Source organism: Gopherus evgoodei, chromosome 3 (assembly GCF_007399415.2).
Source record: "Gopherus evgoodei ecotype Sinaloan lineage chromosome 3, rGopEvg1_v1.p, whole genome shotgun sequence".
NCBI classification, from domain to species: domain Eukaryota; kingdom Metazoa; phylum Chordata; order Testudines; family Testudinidae; genus Gopherus; species Gopherus evgoodei.
In genome coordinates, this window is record NC_044324.1 from 146,391,580 (window position 1) to 146,412,938 (window position 21,359).

General features: G+C 41.1%; 1 protein-coding gene across 2 annotated transcripts in view; it reads left to right on the forward strand.

Annotated features, from left to right (window-relative positions):
* The first annotated feature begins 12,022 nt into the window (after positions 1-12,022).
* LGALS8 (galectin 8) overlaps positions 12,023-21,359 on the forward strand; it is a 35,475-nt gene continuing 26,138 nt past the window's right edge. The window contains exons 1-4 of one of the 2 annotated variants that reach the window (XM_030556952.1): positions 12,023-12,179; positions 14,758-14,898; positions 19,430-19,518; positions 20,826-21,036. In XM_030556952.1, the coding sequence (XP_030412812.1) occupies positions 14,860-14,898; positions 19,430-19,518; positions 20,826-21,036 (339 nt within the window). In that variant the 5' untranslated portion in view covers positions 12,023-12,179; positions 14,758-14,859. The remainder of the gene's footprint in view (positions 12,180-14,757; positions 14,899-19,429; positions 19,519-20,825; positions 21,037-21,359) is intronic. The other variant, XM_030556953.1, reaches the window with a different exon arrangement.

Below are 21,359 nucleotides of genomic sequence, written 5' to 3' on the forward strand. Positions count from 1 at the left end.
CCTCGATGATGTGGCCATTTTTTCTGACTCCTGGCCCGAACACTTAGAATACCTGGAAAAAGTCTTTGAGCGCATAAGGAGGCAGGACTAACTGTTAAGGCCAAAAAGAGTCAAATAGGCCAAAACAGAGTGACATACCTGGGACACCAGGTGGGTCGAGGAACCATAAACCCCCTACAGGCCAAAGTAGAGGCTATCCAAAAGTGGCCTGTCCCAAAGTCCAAGAAACAGGTCCAATCCTTCTTAGGCTTGGCCGGGTATTATAGGTGATTTGTACCACACTACAGCCAAATCGCTGCCCACTGACCGACCTGACCAAAAAGACCCAGCCGAATGCAGTTAAGTAGATTGATGAGTGTCAAAAAGCCTTTAGCCAACTTAAGGCAACGCTCATGTCTGACCCTGTGCTAAGGGCCCTGGACTTTGACAAACCATTCCTAGTAACCACAGATCCATCTGAGCGTGGTATAGGAGCAGTTCTCATGCAGGAAGGACCGGATCACAACTTCCATCCTGTCGTGTTTCTCAGCAAGAAACTGTCTGAGAGGAAAAGTCACTGGTCAGTCAGTGAAAAGGAATGCTACGCCATTGTGTACGCCCTGGAAAAGCTACGCCCATATGTTTGGGGACGGCGGTTCCAACTACAAACTGACCATGCTGCGCTAAAGTGGCTTCATACTGCCAAGGGAAACAACAAAAAACTGCTTCAATAAAGTTTAGCTCTCCAAGATTTTGATTTTGAAATTCAACACATTTCAGGAGCTTCTAACAAAGTAGCTGATGCACTCTCTCGTGAAAGTTTCCCAGAATCCACTGGTTAAAATAGGTTCTTCAAATGTAAAAAGTCTTGCAGTTTACATACTTAGTAGTATATGTAAAGGTGCATGTGTTATATTAATCTGTTTATTCTAAAGTTCTAGGAAAAAATCACCGCCAATGAGGTTCCCCACTGTCTGCGATTTGGGGGGCGTGTCATAAACAGATAGTTAAGGGTTAGTGTCTCTTTTACCTGTAAAGGGTTAACAAACAGGGAACCAAACACATGACCAGGGGACCAATCAGGAGACAAGATACTTTCAAATCTGGGTGGAGGGAAGCCTTTGTTTGTGTTTTTTGGGTTTTGCTTTGTTCTCTCTGGGTCCTGGAAGGGACTAGACAGGCAACCAGTTTTCTTGCCAATCTCCCTGCTACAGTCTTTTATAGTGAGTAATTTAGTAAGAAAGGCAGTTATAGTCTTTTGATTGTTTCTGTATTTGCAAATGTGTAGTTTGCTGGAAGTATTTTAAATTGTATTTCTGTTGGAGGGGGCTTTTTCTCCAGTCTCTAGAAGCTGACAGACCCTGTAATATTCCTTCTTGAATTTACAGTGATTTTCTTTATTCTTTTTTTTCTTTTATTAAAAGTTTTGCTTTTAAGACCTGTCTGATTTTTCCCCTTGTTGAGGCTCAAGGGAATTGAGTCTGTACTTAACAGGGAAGGAGAAGGGAGGAGGAGAGAAATGGGGGGGAACCCACCTGATTTCTCTGTGTTGTGATTTAAGAAGTTTGAATCATGGTGATCTCCTAGTATACCGAGGGCGGGAAAGATCTGGGAGGAAGGAAGGAGAAGGGGGAATCCCTTTGTTTAGATTCACGGAGCTTGAATCTGTATATTTCTCCAGGAGCCCAGGGAGGGAACACCTGGAGGGGAAGGCTGGGAAAAGCAACGGTGAGGAAAGGGCTTTACTTTCCTTGTGTTAAGATCCAGGGTGTCTGGGTCTTGGGGGTCCCCAGGGAAGGTTTTGGGGGGACCAGAGTGTATCAGGCATGGGAATTCCTGATTGGTGGCAGCTTATCAGATCTAAGCTGGTAATTAAGCTTAGGGGAATTCATGCTAGTACCCATATTTTGGACGCTAAGGTTCAGAATTGGGAATTATATTATGACACTGTCATTGAGTAAAATATATCACTACTTCTTCTTGCCTACCTTCAGATGGTGCAAAAGACTAGTTGGTGGAGATTTGTCAAATGGGTTTGGGGAAGGGTGGATAAAAATCAATGATTTTTTTTAAATATAAAAAAATTGGATTTTTAACATTTAAATCCAATTCTTTTGATAAAATGCTTTTTGAGGAAAAAACCTATCTAAAGATAGTTTTAATTAAGGTACATTATAGCTCAAAGATGTCTCATACTATAGAATTAGAATTTATAATCCCTATTCCCTGATGAGATAATATATTCATTTAATGTTTAAGAAAAATTTTGTAAATGAGTTTCAATAGTTCATGGATTAGGAACCCCATCTTATGGGGTTCCAGAGGCTTCTGTATAGATTATTTAGGTTAATCTTTCTATTGACCCAGTGGGGCTCAGTCTAGAAGATACCATCAGAGATGCCTAGTTTTGTAGTTCTCAAACTGTGGATTTGTGTCCCCAGAGATAACATGCAAAAATGTTTTTAAATAAATAAATAAATAATATATAGAGGTGAGAAATAACAGACCTCAACCCTATTGTCTCTCTGCAAATTTGTGTACACAGAGTCAATCACTTACCTCTCTCTAAAAATGAAAAGTTTCAAAAAGTTCAATGAACAGAAGATTGTTGGGGACAGACTAGATCTGGACAAGGGGAAGAAGTCTGGAGATAAATGTGAGAAGGGAGGGACAGGCAGTAGAAACAAAAGTGTAACTGTTTGAGCAGCAAAAACAACAAGGCTGCCCCTCTGCCTAGGAGCCGGAGGGACATGCCGGCCGCTTCCCAGGAGTTTTGTGGATCTGGTCATGGAGCCTGCGTGCACTGCTGCGACAGCAACCAGACTTTTAACAGTCTGGTCAGCAGTACTGACTGGAGCTACCAGGGTCCCTTTTTGACTGAGTGTTCTGGTTGAAAACTGGACACCTAGCTTCAAGATGCAATGTTCAGCTCAGGTAGACACACATGCACTTGCTCTAATTATGAAAACAGCAACCCTGTCTGAGATTCTAGTTACAAGCCTGAGCCGCTGCCCATGCTGCCGTGGCCACAATGGTAATTTAGTGCACTATCTTGTGCAGAGCTAGCACATGATGTATATCTACCCAAACTGGAAATTACACCTACCACCGGCAGTGCAGAAAGACCCACGGTGGCCATGGCAATGCAGTGGAAACAGACCATCAATTCCAGTCATCAGTTGCAGACCCAGGCTGCAGAAGGGAGTAGAGTCGCAGGTTAACAGCAGATTCTGAGAGCAGGCAGAGACAATCTGGAACAGGATGGGGTGATCCTGCTGCATTACTCGCACAATGTAGTAGATGTCTGAAACTTGAGTCTGTCTGGCTTTCCATGGCTAATCTGCAAGTGGGAAATGGGGGAAACTCCACCTTGTGCCAGGAGCTGCGAGCCCTGACCAGGCTTCCCATAGGGTCAGGTTTTCTCTCTGAGACTCAGCGTTTTCACTTGTCTCCATGTATATTAAAAGGAGTACTAGGGAGGAAACTAAGCACCAACCAGCACCCCGTAATCGTACAGTAGTGTGTAAGTGTTGTTATGCCTCTGAAATGGTGCCAACAGTATGCAGGTGTGTAGGCAATCATCATAGGCATGGCTAGCTGGAGAGACAAGTGTGAAAGAAGTTTCCAAAAGGGTACCAGCTGCATGGTGGCACCCAACAAACCCCAATTCTACATATATAAACCAATCACAAAGATAAGCAGGCACTTGGAGTGTATGTAGTGGGGCAAGGAAGTAAGGAGAACAAGAACAATAATGAAAAAGCTAGGGCAACTTAAGGAAAAAAGCTGTCATATGCTGTTTGCTTTGTGAGGCTGTGCTGGGACTTGGGAGGGGATTGGATGCCTGGGTTACCAGGATGCGGTTTGTGATAGAGAGGAACCTAGAGGGTAGAGAGTCTAGGCTCTAGGGCCAATACTGGGGCCTCTTTACCTTGTCCTGCTGAAACTGAGGCCTCCTCATTCTCCAGCTGAAGAGAGGTCACCTGGCTGCCTGTGCAGCAGACTCCATGGGGGTCCCATGTGATATGGGGGAGCATCTGCAGACAATTGTCTGTTACCTGTAAACAGTTCAGTGGTGTCAGGGACTCTAACCCCGACGGCAAAGTTCGTTGTCTGACCGCGAGAGAGACAGGCAACACCAGCAAGGTCCGATCAAAAGCTCTTTATTGACAAGTGCACGCATCAATAGAGAGCAGCTCGTCTCCAGAGAGAACCAGCCCCCTCTTACATCTTAGTATAAGCCTATATAGACAGTTTCATTGCGTCATAAATTATTCACTGGAGCAACCCACCCCCTTCTTTTAACAACTAGAAACTAGACACCTTTAGTATACATGCATGCCTAAAGTTAGAAATGTAGGGGAGTTAAAAACAAACAAAGAACAAAACCAGGGAGTGAAAACAAGGAGGCTGGGAAACTAGGGCTCTTATCACTTCTTCGAAGGAGCTGCCCGAACACAGCACATCTGGTACTATGCCAGGAATGCAGCTTCTCTTTTATCTCACTTTTTCCCAGCGCTTGTGAGACATGCTGCTGCTTTTCAGTGTTTTCCACTCAGGGATTACCCACAAAACTCTGTTAGCCTGACTTTGGTCAGGTTGGCATACCTGGTTTTGTCTGCTATATCTTTATTCAGGCCTAACAATCCCCCCTTTGTCCCTAGAGGACCATAATGGGACTCTTGGGACACATATTTATTTAACAATTGTACGCGGGAGGCTAGTAAACCATGACCCAAGGTCTGAGTGGAGGTCCTTAAAACTAAAAGTGTGATCAAGAGATATAGCATGGAAAACAACAGAACATTCTTAATAGCTTGTAAATCCTTGTTAATTAAGCCAGAGTGATTAACAGAAAAGCAACATTTTTCCCCGATGCGAGCACAAGCTTCTTCCTAATTTAGCATTTATGGCATTTAGCACACATTTATTTTGCAAAGTTACTTTTGCTACTTTATTAGTCTTTTGTTGCAACTTTTGGAAAGCGTCTATTAATGCATTAGCTGTTTTTTTTTTTAAGCTCTGCAGAAATATTTACAACTGCTCTCTTGAGCTTAGCCACCCACAATCCAGGAATGAGTGCACGGACAAAAGAGTGGAATTCTGTTTGTCTGACAACTAAGGGATTGGGGCACTGACTATAAATCAGTTAGGTATACCAAGTGGTCTAATTTTCCAGATGTTTCGGTGAATAATCCAGTTTCATGTGCATCCTCCCCATGGACCAGTCAGGATTCGGTATGTGGAAGCCCACACCCCCCGGTCCAAATGCTTGGAAGGAGCACTGTAAATGTTTACACTTTCACCCAGAAAGTCTTTAGTATATCTTCATGACCACAGATTAGATGGTACTTCTGATGTTTCTGTAAGGGCAGTGGGCCAAGTCTGGTACTCAAGATCACTCCGAATGGCCATTAGCTGGTCATTCAGGAAATTCGGAATCTCCAAACATACTAGATCCCACTGCAATGCCTTTCCAGCCTCAGTGATATTTAATACCATCTTTCCTTGGTGTAGTACTATATTACATTTGTTATTTAACTATTTTAGGTACTTTTAAAAGGCATTGACATTAATAGCATAGGAGGGGGTTACATTATTAGTCACTGGAATGGTTTTAATACAGGTAAAATTTCCAGTGGCAGAACAAACTCTTCGGGTACTTGTTATTTAAAATCCAATACATGCTGAAGAATTTATCCAGAACACAGGGCACAGCCTGTAGAATAAACCCCAAAATCCAATTAATACCACATTCCCAAGCATGGGTCCCACAAATTTTTTCTGCCAGTGTACAATTTTTTGTTTCTTCACCAGGGTCAGTTTTTAATGTTTTTTCTAGTCAGGAATTCCTGGACTTTGGCAATTTCAGTGGAGTGAGTGTTTCTTCTTTTTTCCCAAAACAGTCGTGGTGCAGCATCATATAGGGCAGAGGTTACTAGCACATAACCCTGTAATGGCTTTGCTTTTTGTAGAAAAATTCAAAGGCACAATAGATCTGTCGGTGGACAAGGGAGAGGTTACTAGCACGTTACTTTGTACTTTTTCCCTACTGTCCAGAAGACACAGTGGAGCTAGAAGGAGAAATAGGCTAATCATCAGTAGGAGAATTTTCCCGAGTTGGAGGGGTCTTTTTGCAGTGAGAATTATGAGTCCAAACAGTCAGTCTTTGGCACTTCACAGCGGTGTTGGTAGTCATTAGGACTTAAGGGCCTTTCCAGCATGGAGCCAAGGCAGTCTTTTGTTGGTGGACCTTTACATCAATCTCGTCTCCTGGTTGTAAGGAGTGGCAGGGCTGCTAGGGTCTTTGGGTAGCGCTTCCTTACCTGTGAGAAAAGAAACTTAACACATTTCATTAGTGCCTGGCAGTGTTTTTCAGATTTCATAGCTGCATGGGCAAATTTAAGCTCTCCTTTTCCTGGTTGTTAACCAAGTCTTAACTGTGAGCAGTGTCCTTGAATGGAGTCAGTGTGTTATCTATAGCCTGAGCTTGCTATTTTATTTTATTTTATTTTTTCAGTTAATTTATTTTGTTCTTTGTTCTTCTTTTCTTCTTGGCTTCTTTTAACCTGCAAAGGAAACTTTTACTTTTTACTTATACACATTTTTCCAACAATGAATACCTACACACTGTCATTATACAGTACATTAGTCTTATTATTTAATGTATGCCACATATACCCTTTTACTAAAATAACTTTATTACAGAACTTTGGAGCAACAGGCCAGGACAAGCACACCCACTTTGAGGAGTTCACTTAATACAACCTGTAGTCCAATAGCTTTCCACCATCCCCAGCCCTCTGGCTAGAAATCTGAGGTAGCCAGAAGGATTCCATGTACAATATGGGGAGTGGGTTAACTTTTCATGTCTTTGCTTTCAAAGACTGTTGGTATGCAAATTTTAACAACAATTTTTGCAATTAACAATTTGGCCAATGAAGTTTCTTTTTTTTACTTAAGGAAATGCATTAGACTTTAATATATTACATTGTCCTGATTTATTTAAACACTTTGTATTCCAAGTTGAACAAAACAAGTATGTGCATTTTAATTTAACCTTTTTTGCCTGATTTCAAACCAGACCATCCCATGAAAACACTAAACACAACAATTTCGGCCACAAGACAAACACCACAAGACAGAACATAGAACACAAAACATAATTCCTATTGTGCCAGTAAATGCATGGTACGTTGAATGCTGTTTAGCTGGCATCAGTTTTCTCTGATTATCTGAAAGACAAAAAAAACAGAGGTCTACCCCTTCTGGGCAGTCAATCATTGCTTAAAATAGATAAATACCCTTGTTGATTTCAGGAAAAACAGAGGATTTATCCCATATTTTATGTGTTTCATAGGCAGCCCAGGTTTCAGTGGCTCCTACCTTATCAGTTAGATAATTTGCATTAATACAGATGCTTTCTGGCTTGCTTTTTACTTTTAACTGTTGCTTTCAAACACTGAAAGAAAACATCACTACTTATAGTGCCCTTACAGCCTAATAAAATTTCAATTACATAGCACTATATACATTCTTCAGCTAATTTAACTAAATTCTAAATGATTGCAATTAACAATTTCTTTGCCTCAATTTATTTACAAACATTTCAAAGACACCAAGAACTTTCCTCTTTAGCATTTTTACAAAGTTCAACTGCTGTTTTCTTCAGCAACTACAGAGTTAACTTCTCACTCTCCCTTAAATCACTTGCTTGTCTCCCAACAGCCACTTTTATCAACTCAAATCACCATTCCAAGTAAGTCCTGGGTATTTGAAATCCCCATGCTTACACTTACTTACTCCTTCCTTCCACTACACCCTTAACATTTTCCAACCTGTTTTCCAATCTCTCTGTCTGTTGCCTGCCCGCCTGGGCCCAATCCTGCTTTTCTCACTGAATCGTCCCTTCCATAGGCACCAACTTGTTCCACTACCAGTTTAGCTAGGAGGGTGGGCTTCTCAACTAGCCCCCACCCCTCCTGGTCTCTTCCCTTAAACTTTCTCACTCACAAGACTACCCGAGTTCTCCTTCATGAGGCTTGCCACCTAGACGAAGACACATGGCCCTTGGGCAAAGGCCATTTACTTAACATATAAGTTAAAGGACTATTCTTAGAGGGTTTACCCAGAGACTCATTCATCTGTTTGACTCTTAAACAGCAAAGAGAATTACACAGAGAGCAGAGGGAATTACAGTCTAAGCCAGACTTTCCCACTTCTATACACTGACCGCTACAGGGGACGGGACAGAAGGATCTCAGTTCCACCTCAGAGCTCTCTCGCACACATGGCTTCCACTCCGAGGAATTATGAACGAGAGGTTCAGTTCCGCCCACACTCCTAACACCCAAATGAACAGAGCAAAAAAACCCAACAGTAACTGGTTAAATAGAACAGAACCAGAACCAGATAGTGTTTCCTTATCCTATTAGGACTCACTTTTACTCATGCAGTTCTCAGCATATAACACTAACGGTACCAAGCAAAACAAACACAAAATAACAAGGGTAAAACAAATAGATGGTGTAAATTCTGCAGGGCTCCCCTCTTCTTAATTGCTCACCAAACTGTGACAAATTTCTGTTACCAATCTATCCCTCGTGTCAGGTGATCAGGCTGACACTACAGGATCGTTGGGGGAAGATAAAGAAAACACACCATATAACTGAATTTTAAAGCTTCATTAATAAAATAATAAAACAACAACGGAGAGTGTTGGGAACGCTCCCACATCACTCAGGAAAATATTAATGCCCCAAGCCCGAAGCTCCTTTCATACTTACACACGTACGTTCAGACTGGCCACTTCTGTGTATAATGTTCAGAGGAGGGGGAGAGGTGGAAGGGAGATTATCCTGTTTACAGCTCGTCCAGAATTTCCAATATGCTTCTTCTCTTGGGAGGGCTGTTCTCTTACACCCTGGAATCTCCTGTGGCGTCTCTTTCAGAGATTCCAGTCCAGGTCGGCTGCCTGTGGCTTCTTTGGTGTCACCAAGCCACACCGACTCCAGGGTCACAAAGGCACACTGTTGGATCTTACTGGACAGTTAAGCTTTGCAAATGTAATTTTAGTTCTGTAACTTGTATTTCCTTTGCTTCGCCTCTGTCTATATTTTTTCCTTCACAGCCAGCTGGGGCCGAAAGCAGCCTCTCCCTTCACCAAGCACAGTCCGTGCCGATTCCTGACCCTGAACGCAGAGCAACCCCCTCCTTCCATCCCGGGACCAAGATGATTTTTAAATTAACCCGTTTCTTATGTCTTTTTTTTTTCTTTTTCTCTTTCCCATTAAACATTCTAGTAGCAATGCTAACTACTTTAGACAAACTTTTTCCTTGCGTACCATCTGGATGCTCTCTAAATCTCTTTGCAATATCCTTTGCACATTGTGACATGAAAACCATTTTAACCATCTCCTTTCCATGATTAGTTTCAGGATTTAAATTCCCATGCTTTTTAACTTCACAAATTAGTCGAGCACAAAAGTCAGAGAGGTGCTTATCTGGATGCTGAACACAAGCAGTCACCTTGCTCCAATTTGGAGTAACCTCCCCTGCATCTCTAATACCATTCAAAACAGCTTTTAAAAATTCATCCAACTTTGTCTTTTGAGCTGGATTATTGGGATTCCAGTTAGGGTCAGTAATTAGCCAAGGTGCATTCAAATGCGCTGCAGATTTTTCTTTTACTTTTTGTCTTTCATCTTTTTTCATGAGAGTATCTAATAACTGATTTACATTTGCCCAAGTGGGCACATGAGTGAAAAAGATTGTGCAGAACATTCTTTCCACTGCCTCAGGATTGTCTCATAAGTGAGGCATAGTGCACTGCCAGTTAAACAAATTTGAAGTTGCAAACAGGATATGGGTAAAACCATCTCATGTTCCCCAGCAACCAGTAGAACCAGATAAGTTCTCAACGAGGCTTATCATATCAGGGGTGTCTCAGAAACATTCTCCCTTATGGAGTTAAGTAACCTAGTGGGGGTCCACAAGGGCAAGGACGAGGGCTGCTGTAATATTGGGGGTGTTTGAAAAGCAGTCCCTGACCAAGTTTGCAAAAGGCTGGCTGGAGGCTGCACAGAGGGGGTGAGGCTGCCTGATTCTTCTGAAGATGAGGGACCATCATTCTGAGCTCCCCCTTGATTCTCCTCTGTCCCTGAACTGTCCCTAACCTGCTTTTGAATCTTTGCACTCCATTAGGTGGGGAAAAACAGGAACAAAATTGTCCTCCTTCCGGTGCAGCTCTGGGGCATATGGTGGGGGATTTTTTTTACAAGAGCTCTCCATACAAACAGCTTCAAAAGCTATCCATCCCTCCATGGGTTCATAATTATACCATACAAACAAGTAATCCATTTGTCCCGGCCTAAGATCAACCAAAATATTCCTTAAGGAGTTCATCCTATCTGTGGAAAAGGTTTCACCCTCCGGCCAGTCTCTAGTCGGGGACAAATGAAAGGTAAATGATGGCCATTGGATCCAACACAGATTTCTCATCTTAAATTTAATTAGGCCAGCTGTCTCAGAAATCTCTTTCCAATCTCTAAGTATCAGAGACAACGGGGCATCCCCCGGGCACTTATTGCCAACTTGTCCCATTTTAATGAAGGGACTCTAACCCCTCTTTCCCAGGTCGAGGTAAAGGGACTCTAACCCCCACCTCCCCGCGTCGAGCGCTCGCTTACCTCTCCAGGGACTTGAACACCTGGACTGGGACTCAAACCCAGACAACTTGGATCCTGCGCAAACCTGGACTGGGACTCTAACCCAGACCTAAGTAGTCAGGGACTCTAACCCCGACAACCTGGACCCTACTCAATGGGTAGGTGGACATTGCTGGATTTCTACGAGCTTCAGCTGGTTCACAGAACACGCCTTATCGCCAACGCAGAGATCAGATCACCAGGCAAGGCTCCTCTAAACTGGAGGATGCGCGCTGCGTTGCCTCAGGGTCCGATCCCCCGCCGGAGAGTCAGACGGGTCCCGGCGGAGTCGCCAAAGATGTCAGGGACTCTAACCCCGACGGCAAAGTTCGTTGTCTGACCGCGAGAGAGACAGGCAACACCAGCAAGGTCCGATCAAAAGCTCTTTATTGACAAGTGCACGCATCAATAGAGAGCAGCTCGTCTCCAGAGAGAACCAGCCCCCTCTTACATCTTAGTATAAGCCTATATAGACAGTTTCATTGCGTCATAAATTATTCACTGGAGCAACCCACCCCCTTCTTTTAACAACTAGAAACTAGACACCTTTAGTATACATGCATGCCTAAAGTTAGAAATGTAGGGGAGTTAAAAACAAACAAAGAACAAAACCAGGGAGTGAAAACAAGGAGGCTGGGAAACTAGGGCTCTTATCACTTCTTCGAAGGAGCTGCCCGAACACAGCACATCTGGTACTATGCCAGGAATGCAGCTTCTCTTTTATCTCACTTTTTCCCAGCGCTTGTGAGACATGCTGCTGCTTTTCAGTGTTTTCCACTCAGGGATTACCCACAAACCTCTGTTAGCCTGACTTTGGTCAGGTTGGCATACCTGGTTTTGTCTGTTATATCTTTATTCAGGCCTAACAGTGGTGAGCTGGAAAGACAAGACTGCTAGTGTCATGCAAAATCTGTGTCCTCCTGATATGCCTCCTGATAATTTTTTGGAAGCAATGGCGCAGAAGACAGTTGTGAAGCTGATTTTAAGTTCCCCCACCCTATACCAACCAGCTGCCGTGGTCGGGCACCATGATGCTAGCACTGAGAGTTAGTATCCAGCTTAAGGAAGAATTTCATTCTCTAGGGCAGCATCTTTTACCATGATGAAATTCAAACAACTATTTTAAAGTGCATGAAAAGAAAATGATGTATAAAAAGAATAAAGAAATTTGTTTCAAAAAGACAGTTTTAAACAGTAATCCACATGTGGTGGAAACAGAACAGCCAAAAACAAAGCTACGTTATCAGCAAGCGACCTGTGACACACACTGGCTCTTTAAGGAATGCCTGGGGAGGAGGCTTTCAGAGCAGAGTACATGTGGTGATGTCATGGTGTTGGTGCATGGGAACCAGGAAGTAGGAGTGGAGGAACCATTTGTACTGTGCAAGCAGAGTAACCAACTAAATGAATTCACAGCTGATCGTAATGGAAACATATATTTGATTTACAGTCTGATTTCGGTTTGTAGCTCTGAAGAGGTTATTCGTTACAAAGGTAAGCGTAAATTAAATATGATTTAAACAGATTGACAGTATCCCTTCAGGAAAAAAACTGTTGAAATCTAAGAAACGCAGATGTTTGAATACAGAAAAAAGGGTTGACTCCATTGAAGGGAGCATACAAAAGAAATAAGAACTAGACAATTAAAAGGACCCTGCAGAGTTAAAATCATATTTTAAAAATATTCCTTCGTGTTATTAAAAACTTCTGATTATTCAAATTTAAACCTTTAAAAACTAATTTATTTTACACTGGTCTTATTTTGTTTACTTTTTAGGTTTTTCTTAAATGAGTCAATTTCACTTTATACAGTCTGTCTTTAGTTCTGATGTACTAGCACAATCTTGGAAAGTTTGGGGAACAGACATTATAGGGGGGACCTTTATATCCAAAATAACAAATTAATTTTACTGCACTGATTTCTTTTAAAAAAGGGGATGTTTCTCTTACTATTGTTTTTATATAAAACTTTAAAAAACAAAAACACCCCCCCCCCCACAATATCTGTGGTTTGGGTTTAAATTGACCTGGCCACATCTCTTAAAGTAATTCTTATAGCTCATGGAGAATGATAATTTGACTGACTATAGTGAATGGCAGGATTATCTGCCTGTTTGGTGTTTATTATCAGGAATATTTTGGAGTTAGTGAGATATTATTACATCAAAGTGACATTTAAAGGTATTACAATTTTTTTTTTCATTTTGGAGCAGAAAAACTGCCTGTGTTTACCAGTTTTAGAAAACCTTAACTTCAGTCCTGCTCCATGTTTAGAAATAAAAATAATGCAGCTCACCAGTTTCAGTATTGTCTGGAGACTTGAGCTTAATGAATATTGCAAGTAATTTTCTCTCTGTTGAAAACTTGGGCATCTGCTGTGCATTTCTATCACTGAATCCCTGCCCACAAGTAAAGCCCAGCAATTGTATACCATTCCCTCATTCCAAAAATACAGAAATATTCCAAGTTTCTCTCCATGTTATTCCCCACTTTCATGGTATGAAATTGCCACACCATCCGAGGCATCCCGCAACACTGCCAAGATTTCAAATGCACCACAGGCTTTTACACTTAATATCTTTTAGCTATGCCAGTTTGTACATGTGCCACAGAATTTTCAAGTTTGTTCATTTTCTGTAGTCCCAGAGTCCTCTTTTTTTTAATGAAGTCTAGTTTGCTGTCGCAGGTCATAGGAAGGAGCAGCATGGTCCAGTGAATAGGCTACCAACTTAAGAGTCATAAGATCTGGTTCAATTTCTGGCTCTTCTACTAGCTTTCTCTGTACTGGGAATATCATCTCTCTTCTGTGCCTGTTTCCCCATCTCTAAGATGAGGCTGATGATATTTGACTTTGTAAATTGCTTTGGTGGGTGAACAACCCTATAGAAGAATTAAGGATTTTGTTGCCACATAATAAAATATAGAAAAAATTCAAATATAATAAAGTTACAGTAGGCCACACCTCTACTGAGAGACTGAAGTAAATAAATCATGATGCAGGAGTACAATAGTTAACTTTGTTCTGATTGCTTAAATATATTGTAACAAATATCAGGCAGTAACACAGCAAACATGGGCCCCACTAAGTCTGCTTAAATGAAATATTCTATTATGCAAACAAAGGCTAGTATAAATAATATTATTGTTTGTAGGTTTACATTTGGGTATTACATTCTGGTCACTGTGGGATGTCCTTCTGAAGAAGGGAGGGTTGCTGAGTACGGGATACACTAAGGAGCTGTAGTTTCATTGCTGTTCATTGCTATCTGTTCAGTGACTCTGTCAGTACTGTCCTTGAGCTATTCATTGATATCTGGGATTGTATATGCTGAAGGGCATAGAAAACAGAAACTTGGCATCTCAGTTGTGGTATTTGCTAGTCTTTTCACCACATTACCAAAGGTAAGAGAACCCATGGCCTTTTGATTGGTCAGGAGAAAGCAAAGATCAGCCTACAGACTCTCCCTCAGGAGAGTTAGGAATTAGCAAAAGAAGAAAATAAAATTGCTCTCTTGCTTTTTTCAGACCAAATTTTGCTTGGCTCTTGTGTAGGAAGTAGGAATGTACAAAGAGCCTTCCCCACTTGCACCCACATAATGATCAGGAACAACTGCAGTCCCTGAGTGCAGGGACCACTCCTTCTCAGCTTTTCTGTGGGACTGTGACTTCGTTCTTCTCTCACAATTTCCACGCTAACATGAAGATCTAGGCAGCTGTGTAGACAGGAGAATGGTGAACCATACTTAAGGGCTGTGCATTGTCCACACTTCCTAGGCACCGTGGGAAGTTGTGGGAGAGATTTTATCTATTGAGAACCAATTATTCCCAAAGCTCTCAAGCAAAATTTGTAGCTATGTCCACACTGCCGTATGGTAAGGGGTATGTCTTACTGAGACAACTAAGCACTTAATTTTCATATCTTGTAGAAACTGTAACATTAAGCCAGCAAATTCCTGTTAAAACATTTTCATTAGTGTGTCAAAAAGCATGAAGAAGATTTAATATTGTGAAGGCTGAATAAGGATTACTTCATTCAGGTTTTTAATTAAAACTTAATTTTGGTTTTCCAAAGGGATCCTTTCTTCAGTGCCAACAAAACTGAGAAATTTAACTATATTCAAAATCCATCGCGGGTCACACACAGCCGACAGACTTGGCTGAAGGAGGGAAGACGATGCCGTTGGACCAACTGCAGAAGATAATCCATAACCCGGTAATTCCCCATCATGTAAACAGCTTCTCCCTGAAAACACTGGGCAGCTTTATCCCAAGGGACTTTGCTCTTACATGTCAACTAGTCAGAACTGTGTGCTGTTTGTGTGGTGATAGGAATATTGAGAAATCTCCAAACGTCTCATGCACATGAGAGTAACACCTGCTGCTTTCAGTACAGTTCCTGTTAATAGGGGGTAAGGGACTTGGAGCTGTGTGTATCTTCAAAGTTAAAGTACAGTATTTCCAAAAAGGAGAGAGCAATCATAAATTTGGAGTATCACAAGTCTTACCATCATGCTGTGTCAGCATTTCCCCATCTCAATGGAAATGTGAGACTTAATCAGGTGGAGCACTTAGCCATACCTTTTGGACAGGAGACAGAGTTGGGCTTTTTGGCATGCAGAACAACTACATACATCTTCCCCATTCTTCTTCATAATTTCCATATTCTTTTTTGGGGCTGAACCCAGCATTGTGTTATTCTTTATTATTTTGTAGTTCTAGGTTTGTGTGGGTTTCATGACCTTGTTCTTGCAGAAGCTATATTAGTGTATTGGTTTGATTTTGGTTATGTAAAGAAGGAAGTTGAATGGGAAGCTATTTTTAAACTTAACTATGAAGGGAATAGCACCCTCCAATAAAAATACATACGAGTCTATATTACAGGCGAAGCTGATAGCACTGCCTATTATGAAGGTTGCCTGACACTTCTCAGTAGAAGACACTGTCTTCGGTTGAAACAACAAGGAGTCCTTGTGGCACCTTAGAGACTAACACATTTATTTGTGCATAAGCTTTTGTGGGCTAAAACACACAAAAGCTTATGCTCAAATAAATGTGTTAGTCTCTAAGGTGCCACAAGGACTCCTCATTGTTTTTGCTGATACAGACTAACACATATACCACTCTGAAACCTGTCTTCAGTTGCTTATAGCTTTGTCATACATTGACTGGGGTAAAATTTTCCTTGCTAAGTGTCTAACTCAGCTTGAAGTTTTCTAGAAAATTTCAGCCAAAATGGTTCAGTTGTTTCCATGAATGAGGCTAGTGAAAAGGTGTTATTTTGCCCATGTTAAAAGATTCTGGTGACCTTTTCTCTCAGGCAGGCAATTCATCCGCTTTTAAGCCAGACAGTCCTGATTTTGGAAAAGTTTGTCCCTGTCCTGTACCGGACATATTTTTGTCCAGTATCATCATGCATGCAAGGGCATACAGGCAGAAGCAGGCCCATGCTGTTGCAGAAGTACTGGAATGTTTGGTATTCGAGGATGTGTCAGTGGCTGTTCTGTTTTCTTTGGAAGTCCATGCTTTGGAGCACGAACTTGAAATTTGGCGGGGAGTGGAGGGATAGCTTTTGTGTAATGGATGTGCCTTTTGCCTTCCCCATGAAAATTTGCTCAATTTTGGCCAAGTTATGAGTCTTTGAAAAATCTCAGATTGAACGTGCTCAATAGCCTTCTTACATATTAACAGCTACATTTCCAGAAATTTCTGCCCATACGGTGCATGCTCCAGTCCAGGGCTGAGCTGGACTTCACTTGCAGTTGTGGCTATGGGCTATGAAAGGATGGGTACAGGAACTGAGAGCAAGAAGCCTGTCTCTCCTGTGCTCTCAATGATCCCCCTGCTGGCCCCAGGCAGAACAGAGGAGGAAGCTGCATAATTCAAGACAAGGACAAGATCTGGACCTGTGGAGGGGCAGGGAGAATAGACTGAGACAAGAAACCAGAAGGAGTCAGGACAGAAATTGGGACTGGAAGTTGATGAAGAGGAGCAGAAAACTGGGAATGGGGGGGGGAGAGGGGTGACCTGGGACTGTTTGAGTAGAGATAATGGGACTTGGGAGGGGACTGGGAGCCAGTAGGTATGGGAGGGGGAGACTCAGATCAGATAAGAAGCTGGGGTAGGAACTGGAAGTGGGAATCATTGGGAAGCAGGGAAAGATGCAGAGGAGGGACAGATCTGATGAAGCGACAATGTGGTGGAGAATTGGGATAGTTTACACAAGATTGGGACAGGGAGCCGTGTGTGTGACTCTGAGATGTACTTGTGCCTGGCCAACCAAGCGATCCAGATAGCTGTATATCTGTGACTTGTCCTCTTTGTTATTACCACTTCTCCAATTAATGTCATCTACCAACTTTATCAGTGATTCTATGTTTTCTTCCAGATCATTGATAAAAATGTTAAATAGCAAAGGGCCAAGAACCAATTCTTTCGGAACCCCACTAGAAACACACCCACTTGATAATTCCCCATTTACAGCTACATTTTGAATCCTGTCTCTTAGCCAATTTTTAATTTTTAGTGTATACCATATTAATTGTATATTGTTCTATTTTTTTTAATCATGTCATGCAATACCAAGTCAAATGGTATTACAGAAGTCTAATTATATTACATCAACACTATTACCTTTTATCAACCAAACTTGTAATCCAATAATAAAAAATAAATAAATTAGTTGACAGGATCTACTTTCCATAAACCCATGTTTGTCATTAATTATATAACCTTCCTTTAATTCCATATTAACTGCCCCTTTATCATGCCCAGGATCGATGTCAGGCTGAGAGGCCTATAATTATCTGCGTTATCCTGTTTACCCTTTTAAAAAATTGGCACAGCATTAGCTTTTTATCCAATCTTCTGGAACTTTCATAGTGTGCTAAGACTAGCAGTCCAGTGAGCTCCTCATCTGGCTCTTTTAAAATTCTTGTGTCAAATTATCTGGACCTGCTGTTTTAAAAATGTCTGACTTTTAGTAAAAAGAACAGGAGTACTTGTGGCACCTTAGAGACTAACAATTTTATTTGAGCATAAGCTTTCGTGGGCTACAGCCCACTTCTTCGGATGCATGGAATGGAACATATATTGAGGAGTTATATATACATGAACAGAGAGCATGAAAAGGTGGGAGTTGCCCTACCAACTCTAAGAGGCCAATTAAGTAAGGGGGGGGTGAAAAAAACTTTTGAAGTGATAATCAAGATAGTCCAGTACAGACAGTTTGATAGGAAGTGTGAGAATACTTACAAGGCGAGATAGATTCAATGTTTGTAATGGCTCAGCCATTCCCAGTCCCTATTTAAACCTAAGGTGATTGTATCTAGTTTGCATATCAATTCCAGCTCAGCAGTTTCTCCTTGGAGTCTGTTTTTGAAGTTTTTCTGTTGCAAAATTGCCACCTGCAGGTCTGTCATTGAATGACCAGAAAGGTTAAAGTGTTCTCCTACTGGTTTTTGAGTGTTATGATTCCTGATGTCAGACTTGTGTCCATTAATTCATTTGCATACAGACTGTCCGGTTTGCTCAAATAAATTTGTTAGTCTCTAAGGTGCCACAAGTACTCCTGGTCTTTTTGCTGATACAGACTAACACGGCTGCTACTCTGAAACCTGACTTTTAGTAGCTACTATTTAACATCCTCCTGAGATACTAATAGAATGGAAAGTGTTAGCATATGAGATGACTACATCATAAAAATGGCCCTACTGAATCAGTTCAAAGGTCCATGTAGCCCAGTATCCTGTCTTCTGACAGTGGCCAATGCCAGGTGCCCCAGAGGGAATGAACAGAACAGGTAATCATCAAGTGATCTATTCCCATCGCTCATTTCCAGCTTCTGGCAAACAGAGGCTAGGGACACCATTCCTGCCCATCCTGGCTAATAGCCATTGATGGACCTATCCTCCATAAATGTATCTAGTTCTTTTTTGAACCCTGTTATGGTCTTGGCCTTCACCACATCCTCTGACAAGGAGTTCCACAGGTTGACTATGTGCTGCATGAAGAAATACTTCCTTTTATTTGTTTTAAACCTGCTGCCTATTAATTTCATTTGGTGACTGCTAGTTCTTGTTATGAGTAGTAGACAACACTTCCTCATCTACTTTCTCTACACCAGTCCTGATTTTATAGACCTCAATCATATCTCCCCTTAGCCGTCTCTTTTCCAAGCTGAAAAATCCCAGTCTTTTTAATCTCTCTTCATTCGGAAGCTGTTCCATACCCCTAATCATTTTTGTTGCATCATTTTTTTTCCCAAATACAGAACAAAAATGTTTATTTAACCCTTCTTCCATTTTTGCATTATTATTGATAATTCTACCATTTAGTAATGGACTAATACGATCATCATAATTCTTTTTGTTCTTAATGTACTTAAAAAAACCTTTTTTTAAAAAATTGTCCTTAACTCTGCAGGCCATATATTTTTTCGTGTCTCTTTGCTTCCCGTATCAATTTCTAGATCGTTTTATATCCATTACTATCAACTTTCCCTTTCTTACATTTCTTACTTTTTTATTGTATTTTTTATAGTTGCCTTCACTCCCCCTTTAAACCACAGTGTTTTTTTAGCCAGTTTGGCCATCTTTATTGTTATGTTATTTAGAAAATCTTGCTCTCCAAATCATTAGATAAAACTAGAAATTTTGCTATATTGGTTTTGTTTTCTTTGTTCTTTTTTACCTAAACATCCCCAAATGTTGTTTTGAATATATTATATTTTCCCCTCCTTCTCGTAGGTTATTCCATACACTGGGACAATCCTTAGTGGTCTTCTTCCTGGAGAACTAGTTGTAATACAGGGAAGTGTTCCCGATGATTCCGACAGGTAATGTCTAAAGCCATCTGACCTTTAAGAGGTTATATTGTGAATGAGCCTTTGAGGAGGCAAGCTGATCAAAACCAAACTAAATGGCTTTTCATAGCTTGCGGGATACACATCCATTGGAAATGTTTTAATTTTTCTATCATAAACTTGGGACATTATAAACCTGATCCTGCTTCTGTCAGTGGAGAGGCTCATTACTGTAATGGACATTGGATCAGATCCCAAGTTGTGTGACTAAAAATGACTGAAATCTTTGAAAACAAACCCACAGCCTCAGTAACAAACATTTTTCAGTTTTGAAAAAGTAATTAATATGATATTTCAAAGTGACAATACTTAAATCTTTACTTTTATATTTAAAAACTGAGAACTGCCACCATAGACTAGGGTGACCAGACAGCACACATGAAAAACTGGGTTGGGGTGGGGGTTAATAGGAGCCTATATAAGAAAAAGACCCCAAAATCGGGACATCTGGTCACCCTACCATAGATACTTATAAAATATGTTGATTTATAAAATGCTCTGAATATGTACAGTAGTGTCACACAATGCTGAATTTGTGTGTGTTAATAGGAAGCTAAGGAGTAGCTTCCTACTCTGCCCACTTTTTTTGTCTTGCCGGTTGGCTCCCTTTGTTTCCTCTTCCTTTTGATCATATTCAGCTTCTTATTATCCAGAAACCTTTTTTCTCTAAGGGCAGTATCTGAAATAATAAAAGTGTTGTCACTTGGAAAAATCAGACTTCAAATAGGGGTAGGATGCATGATCTAGTGGCTAAGGTGTAGGATAGGGAATTGAGATCTAGGTTCTATTACCTGTTCTTCCACAAGTTTCCGATGTGAATTTGGTCATTTAACTTATTTTCCCATCTTTAAAATGGAAGTGGGGATTATTTAGGGGGGTAATGAGGATTAATTTATTAAAGTGTATGAAGTGTTCAGATGTTATGGTGATTAGCACCTGACAAATGCTTATAAATTGTTCTAGTTCTCAGTAATAGATTAAGGGGAAGATTTTTGAGAACACATGAGAGTAAGGCACCCATCTCCTGTTGATTTTCAGTGGGAGCTAGGAGCATAACCGCCCATTGTGCCTTTAAAAATCTTCCCAATTTTGGTTAGTCATAAATTAGTATTATGTATGTGTCACTTCAGTTTTTTACTTCTGGTTGTTTTGTAATCACCATAACTGGGTTTAATGCAAAGTTTTTGTATTAACAACCAAAATGTAATTAGATATTTGAAACTGTAGAGAGAATACTTGTGGATGAGCTGAACTGAATGTGTGTTTTAATTTGTGGCCAGGTTCCAGGTAGACTTCCAATGTGGCAGTAGCACAAAACCTCGTGCTGATGTGGCCTTTCACTTCAATCCCCGCTTCAAAAGATCAGGCTCCATAATCTGTAACACTCTGGAAAAAGAAAGATGGGGTTGGGAGGAGATCACTTATCAGATGCCTTTTCAAAAAGGGAAGCCATTTAAGATTGTCTTTATGGTTTTGAAGGATAAATTCCAGGTGAGTTCCTAAAGAAGGTGAATATTTAGCCACTTGTCATGCCATAAATGCAAACTAATTTGGAAGCTTCAGTGTCAGTATTGCTTACTGCTATGTAAACTTTGCTTACAAACAGAAAATATAGGCTTTCCCTGAAAGAGGGGCACTGTTGAGTAATGCAGGCCTTTACTTTTTTATATACTTGTACCTGGAAAGCTGTGTGTTAAGGGAGCAAATATCTTCCTGATTATACTAGCTGTTACACAACCCCTCCCTTTCCCATGTGTAAAAGGGCTTCTCCTGAACACAGCAGCCTTCCTTCACACAGAAGAGTGCTGGACAAT